Source organism: Rhincodon typus, unplaced genomic scaffold (assembly GCF_021869965.1).
Source record: "Rhincodon typus isolate 14 unplaced genomic scaffold, sRhiTyp1.1 hic_rhity00005279, whole genome shotgun sequence".
In the NCBI taxonomy this organism is placed as follows: domain Eukaryota; kingdom Metazoa; phylum Chordata; class Chondrichthyes; order Orectolobiformes; family Rhincodontidae; genus Rhincodon; species Rhincodon typus.
In genome coordinates, this window is record NW_025970917.1 from 2,421 (window position 1) to 9,712 (window position 7,292).

Below are 7,292 nucleotides of genomic sequence, written 5' to 3' on the forward strand. Positions count from 1 at the left end.
ATCCTTGTTTCCTCAACCTTAAGTAAGCTTCCTTCATCCTCTTGACTCGGTATTACTCATGTCTTGTCATTCAAGGTTCCTTCACCGTACCATCCTTTCCTTGACTCAGTGGGACAAACTTATCCAGTACTTGTTGCAACTGCTCCCTAAACAACCTCCACATCTCTGTCATGCATTTCCCTCAGAATATCTCTTCCCAATTTATGGTCTGCAGTTCTTGCCTAATAGCATTGTAATTCCTCCTCCCACAATTAAACATTTGCCCACACCGCCTGCTTCTATACCACTCCATGACTATAGTAAAGGTCAGCGATTTGTGATCACTATCACCAAAATACTCTCTCACCGAGAGATCTGACTCCTGGCCTGATTTGTTGCCAAACACAAAATCCAATATGGCCTCCCCTGTAGTCGGCCTGTGTACATACTGAGCCAGAAATCCTTCCTGGACACACCTGACAAAATCTGCTCGATCCAAACTATTTGCGCTAAGGAGATTCCAGTCTATTTAATGGAAGTTGAAGTCACCCATGACAACAGCCCTATTACCTCTACACCTCTCCACAATCTGTCTCCCAATCTGTTCCTCAGTGTCTCTGTTGCCATGGGGGGTGGGATCTATAGAAAACTCCCAATAAAGTGACTGCTCCTTTCCTGTTTCTGACTTCCACTCTCAGTGGACAAACCCTCCTCCACGACCGCCTTTTCTGCAGCTGTGATACCGCCCCTGATTAGCAATGCACTCCCCCAACTCTTTTACCTCCCTCCCTATTTCTTTTGAAACATCTGTATCCCGGAACATCCAACAACCATTCCTGCCTCTGTGTTATCCAAGTCTCCGTAATGGCCACAACATTGATGTTCTAAGTACTAATACATGCTCTCAGTTCGTCACCCTTATTCCTGACAGTTCTTGCATTAAAATAGACACACCTCAATGCGTCGCACTGACTGCAACTTTGCCCTATCAACTGCTTATCCTTCCTCACAGACTCTCTGTATGGTGTATCTGCCTGGACACCAGCTACCCCAACCTCTGATCTTTAGCTCCGGTTCCCATTCCCCTGCCAAACTAATTTAAACCCTCCCGAAGAGCTCCAGCAAACATCCCGCCAAGGATATTGGTGCCCCTCCAGTTCAGATGCAACCCATCCTTCCTGTACAGGTCCCACATTCCACAGAAGGTATCCCAATGATTCACATATCTGAAGCCCTCCCTCCTACACCAGATCTGTCGCCACGTGTTCAGCTGCACTTGCTCTCTATTTCTGGCCTCACCAGCCCGTGGCACCACTAGTAATCCTGAGATTACTCGTCTGCCCGTCCTGGCTTTTAGCTTCCATCCTAACTCCCTATATTCACTTTTCAGGTCCTCATCCCATTTCCTAGTTATGTCATTGGTACCAATGTGTACCACGACTGCTGACAGCTTTCCCTTTCAGTTTTCTTCTTACATCAGCTTTGTTTAAATTCAAGTTGGAGGTTCTCAAGTTTAAAGAGGAATCCACTTGTATTATGATCACTATTTCTCAAGGGATCATTTAATATGAGATTGCTAATTTGTATTGATGTCACATGCAATAGTGGATGTGAAATAGTGGTGACTCATGACCTTGTCATTTTTCTTCCACTCCAAGTACATTGGTCACACTTTTCTGGATTGGTTTCCATTTGCCTGTTCTGCCCATCTGACAACTCTGTTGCTATCCTCATGCAGTTTACAGCTGGACTCCTCAGTCACACTTTGTACTGGATGTGCAGGAGACTGGGAAAGTCAATCATGAATCAATATGGAAGGCAGGTCGCCAGAGAGATCAACATTATCGTTCCAATTTTTGCTGCAACTTCAGAATTCAGTGCAATCAATTATCCAGCAGTTGAACCGCTTCACCAGTGATCCTCTCACCACCATAAGGTCAAAACTAGAGATGTTCTTTGATAATTGCACAATGTTCAGTGCCATTCACAATTGCACAGAAACTAAAACAGTCATGGAGTAATTGAATCTGTGACTTTAAAAGGCAGTTTGTCCAGGTTTTTCTTAAAAGTGAGGTTGCAAGGCAGAGGTGTAGCACAGTCTACAAAAACCGCAGAAGTCGACAGCTTCGGCCTTCGGGTATTTTTAAAAGGTTGGAACAATAAAAGCAGCCTGGCTGTGTGTCGCCAGCTCTCACAGACCAGACTTTCTCGTTATTTTCAGTCTTGAGGAATAGCTTTAAGCAGTTGCTGTTGCAGGCTTAAAGAAGCATAAACTATCTTTTCTCTCTCTTGATTACTGCTGGAAGCTTCAGTTTCTCTCTGCTGTTGCATTACCTATGAAAAGAATCATTTTTTTCTGAATTTGCCTATTTTCCAAGGGGTGTTAATATGTTGGAACAGTTAATTAATAATAGATACTGTATCTATCATTCTGTTAAGTTTTCCACTGGAGTTAAGTTATTCTAACTTCTTTCTTTGGTTGTATTTAAATATCGTGTGTAAATAAATTGTTTAGCTTAACATCAAGTAGTTTCACTGGTCACATTGCGCCTGGAACTGGTGCAAATATTTTGAGGGCTTCGGGCCTGGTCCATAAAAAGCCATACAACACGGAAACAGACCCATTGATCCAACTCATCTGTGACAACCAGGTTTTCTGAGTTGAACTAATTCCATTTGCCTGCATTTGGCCAATATCCCTCCAAAGCTTTCCGATTCATGTATCTGTCCAAAAATCTTTTAGATGTTGTAATTGTACTCACCTCTACATGGCAGTTGGTTCCAAATACCCTTCTGTGTTGTATGACTTGTTATGGATCAGATCAGACCCCCTCAAAATATTTTAAGCAGGTAGCTTAGACCCTAATTTTTTCTTATTTCAAATCCAAAAGTAAAGTTCCAGGTGCAATTCCTCATATCTTTCTGAGTTAAATTCCATGTGCCACTCCATGTCAATATGTAACAAGAGCTGGACAACATTGAAGCTTCGGCTGATAAGTGGCAAGTAATGATGCATCATCTAACCCTTTCAACATTCACTCCCTCTGCCATCATAGCACATGTGCAGCAATGAGTACCGTCCACAAGATGCAACAACTTACTAATGCTCCGAGGACAACAGCTTCCAAAGCTGTCACTTGAATTGACAAGGAAAGCAGATACAAGAGGACGCCACTGCTGCAAACTCCCTTTCAAACCACACGATTCTGACTTGGAAATATATTGCCATTCCTTCACTGTCTCTGGGTCATGAAATCTCCTTGTCTCAGTCTTAGCTCATTGGTCTAGTCCTTGCTTCTCTCAATAACTCTGAAAATCTATCCCACAGTTTCAGATAGCCAAGAGTCGTCAAGTTCATCTGTTTTCAGCCAGATGTCATTCCGCCTCATCTCTATGTCAATGTCCACTCCTTCTAGACAAATAAATCATTGTTCCTATCTATTCTGAGCCAACCCTCCATCATTCTAAGATATAGTAAGAACTACCTATGCTGCAGTCAATCGCAGGAGGTGCTATACCTGCCCCTACACGTACCCCCTCACCTCCATCCCAGACTCCAAATGAACCTTCCACATCAGACAGATGTTCACTGACATGTTCAAAAATGTGATCAATTGTATCCACTTCTCCCGATGTGGCCTCCTCTACATCGGTGAGACCAAGTGGAGGGTCAGAGACTGCTTTGTGGAGTACCTGCACTCGGTTCATGGTAAACGACAACACCTTTCAGTTGCGAACCAATTCAACTCCCCCTCCCACTCCCTGGATGTCATGTCCATCCTGTGCCTCCTCCAGTGTCACAATGATGCCACCCAGAAACTGGAGGAGCAGCACCTCACATTCCACCTCGAGAGCCAACAAGCCACTGGTCTCAATGTGGACTTTACCAGCTTCAAAATCTCCCCACCTCCGGCCTCATCCCATGACCAATTCTCCTTCTCATCTCTGCCTCCTTGACCTGCCCGTCTTCTCTCGCACCTATCCACTCCTCCCAACTCACTGACCAATCCCCACCACTGCTTACCTGCACTCACCTATCGCCATCCCACCTACATTCCCCAGCCCCTCTTATCCCTGACTCCTTGACCTGACCATCTTCCCTCCCACCTATCCGCTCCTCCCTCCTGACTGACCAATTTCCACTACTACCTACCTGCACTCACCATCTCTCTTCCCCAGTCTAACTCCCCCTCTCTCTTTATTTTAGTACCCCCTTCGCCGACACATCGCACCTCACCACCATCCCGGACCCTAAAAGAACCTTCCATATCAGACAGATGTTCACCGGCACGTCCAAAAATGTGGTCAGTTCTATCCACTGCTCCCGATGTGGCCTCCTCCACATCGGTGAGACCAAGCGGAGGCTCAGAGACTGCTTTGTGGAGTACCTGCACTCGGTTCATGGTAAACAACAACAACTTTCAGTCACGAACCAATTCACCTCCTCCTCCCATTCCCTGGATGTCATGTCCATGCTGTGCGTCTTCCAGTGTCACAATGATGCCATGCAGAAACTGGAGGAGCAGCACCTCATATTTCGCCTTGGAATGGTCTCAATGTAGACTTTGCTAGCTTCAAAATCTCCCCACCCCCGGCCTCATCTCATAAACAACCCTCCCTCTTCTCCCCGCCTCCTTGACCTGCCCGTCTTCTCTCGCACCTATCCACTCCTCCCACCTCACTGACCAATGCCCACTACTACCTACCTGCACTCACCTATCACCATCCCACTTATCTTCCCCAGTCCAACGAGCCCTCTCTATTTATTTCAGTGCCTCCTTCCCCTCCCCCATTTTGGAAGAATGGTCCCAAACTGAAACGTCAGCTTTCCTGATCCTCTGATGCTGCCTGGCGTGCTGTGTTTCTCCAGCTCCACACTGTGTTACCTCCATCATTCTAAGTGCCTCTATCAATGCAGTAACTTGGATTAAGGAAACACAATGTGCCAGATTCTGCTTTATAGTTACAGGGATTTGTATTCAGTATTTTCCCAGTGAAACTCTTCTACACCCTTAATATTAACCACAGCCAGTTGATGTGACTCCCAAAACTACATCAAACTCTGCAACTGTAGTTTCACCAACATTTGGTGTCAATTTACTGTAAGTCCCAAAATATACAGATATTTGAACCAACCCGGTCAACTGTATTATAATGCGCCTCTGAAACAGGTGAGGTTTAGCCCAGGTCTTCAGGATAAGAGTTAGGGACACTACCACTGCACAACATGACCCTTACCACTACATTTACATCGTATACCACTCCTCGCCCCTTCCAATTGTTCAAATCTTTTCGGGAATTCAGAAACCGAATGGACCCTTCTTAACCATAAGATGTGTTGCACTGAGAATTTAAAAAAAGCAAAAATAGACCAGCACAAATGTATTTGTGGAACAAATTACTGCAGATGCTGGAATCTTTGCTGAAAACAACAAATGCTGGAGATCACAATGGGTCAGATGACATCCATGTCCAGACACATGTATTTTGTTCATTTGGGCATGAGCTAGATTGGCATCAAATGACCAGAGGGCAGTTCAGAGTGAAAAACATGGCTGTACGTCTGATGTCACATGTAGCATAGACCCGGTAAAGATGGTAGAATTCCTTTCGGACAATAGTTCTTGGGTGGCAAGTAACTTTCAAGCTTAACAATCAATGATAGCTACATGGTCACCACGAGGTAAGATTTTTATTCAATGGAAACTTCACTGTTTGGTGGGATTTGACTGTGTAAGCCAGGACATTAGCTTTGGATTTTGGATAGCTGGTCCAGTGAGGTTATCATTACACCACCGGCTCCCTCGTAAATGTAAATTATTTATGTCATTTACAGAGCAAAGAATAGGGAGATTTCACCAGATTCTTCATCTCCTGTCTGAATCTCCTCTGGGTCAGTGCGTAAATACATGTGTTTGTGCAGGAGCTGGTGCACATCATCAGGAACGTCGCCCTGATTGCCAAATACAGTGACTTCGATCCTTGGAAATCCACTGTCTGGGTGACACCGACACAGATATGGATCACAGTGATGGGCATCGACAGCATCACGAAGCACCCAGAGATGGTGAAGAGCAGAATGATGGAGGTCCTCCTGCTCTTCAGCTCCGAGTCTTCGCCCATCTTCCCAGCACCGTCACTGCTGCTGCCCTTCAGGGCTCGGCGAGCTCTGCTGGCCACTAGGATGTGCTGGGCAGTGAGAGAATTCAACAACAGGAGCAGGGGAATTGGAAGAAACATGTTTGAGATGTTGGTGACCCACCGGTGAGCTGCCCAGCCCAGTGAAGTATGATAACTGGTGATGGTGCGGCAGCCCCATTGTACACCGTTCAAAACGTAAGCAGGCTCATAGCGAAAAGGTAAGGGAATGTTGACCATAATGTTAAGAAAGCTCACAGTGGATATGACAACATTGGCCGTTCTTTCAGTGCAATACCTTGCCTTCAATCTGTGGCAGCAAATTGCTACAAAGCGGTCAAAGGTGAAGGCTATAGTAAACCAGATGGAGAGTTGGAGGCTTAGCCCTTGCAGGAAAACATTGAGTCGGCAGATGGGAGTGTAGTTCAACGGCGAGCCTGGGAAATGATTCCTGATGATCTGGTTCACAATCACATTGAAGATAAGGACCGTCAGATCTGCCGTTGCCATGGCCATCATGTAGCGAGCGATTCCTTGGGAAAGGCCGCACTTCCCATGAGAAATAATCAACACTGTCATCAGGTTCGCTGAAAAATAAATCCGGTTCATGAGATGTACTAAACGTTTAGTAGATACATGCACGGATAAGATCAGGAATTTCATGACTCTGGGATGCTGCCAGTAATTTTAGGCTTGAACAACAATGAAAATCATTGCCATCTCATCAGCATTGTCTGCGTCGTGGAATTAATCAGACGGTGATTTTGCACACTTGGTGTCCATATCTCAAGAAAACATTTTTTTTTTAAATCACAGCTCCAAGAAGATTTATCTGCCTCGTTCATGGGCTTAAGGTCTTATTTGGTGAAGAAAGGTTATGCTTATATCATTCCAGTAGGATGTGAGGTGATCTCATTGAAACATTTCAGATGTTGAGGGGACTGGATGAAGCGGAACAACGAGAGGTGGTTTTCTCTTGAGAGAGGAGATTGAAACTCGAGGACACAGTTTAGGAATGAACAGTTTCTCATTTCAAACAGAGTTAATGAGTTTTTTTATTCTCTCAGAGGGTGGTTAGTTTCTGAGAATCCTCTTCCCTGAAACATAGTTGTGGCTGAGCCTCGGAGACTGAGTTAGATACATTTTGGATACATAAGGGATTCAAGGGCTACGGA

General features: G+C 45.1%; 1 protein-coding gene across 1 annotated transcript; it reads right to left on the reverse strand.

Moving 5' to 3' along the window:
- Positions 1 to 5,805: 5,805 nt before the first annotated feature.
- LOC109932108 (probable G-protein coupled receptor 139) lies at positions 5,806 to 6,696 on the reverse strand. Its single transcript, XM_020531343.2, has one exon. It carries the CDS (start codon positions 6,694 to 6,696, stop codon positions 5,806 to 5,808), a length of 891 nt encoding a protein of 296 aa, XP_020386932.2.
- Between the last annotated feature and the right edge of the window lie 596 nt (positions 6,697 to 7,292).

Coding starts and splice junctions, on each gene's coding strand:
- LOC109932108 (XM_020531343.2), bottom strand. CDS start 6,696: ATGACAGTGTTGATTATTTCTCATGGGAAGTGCGGCCTTTCCCAAGGA.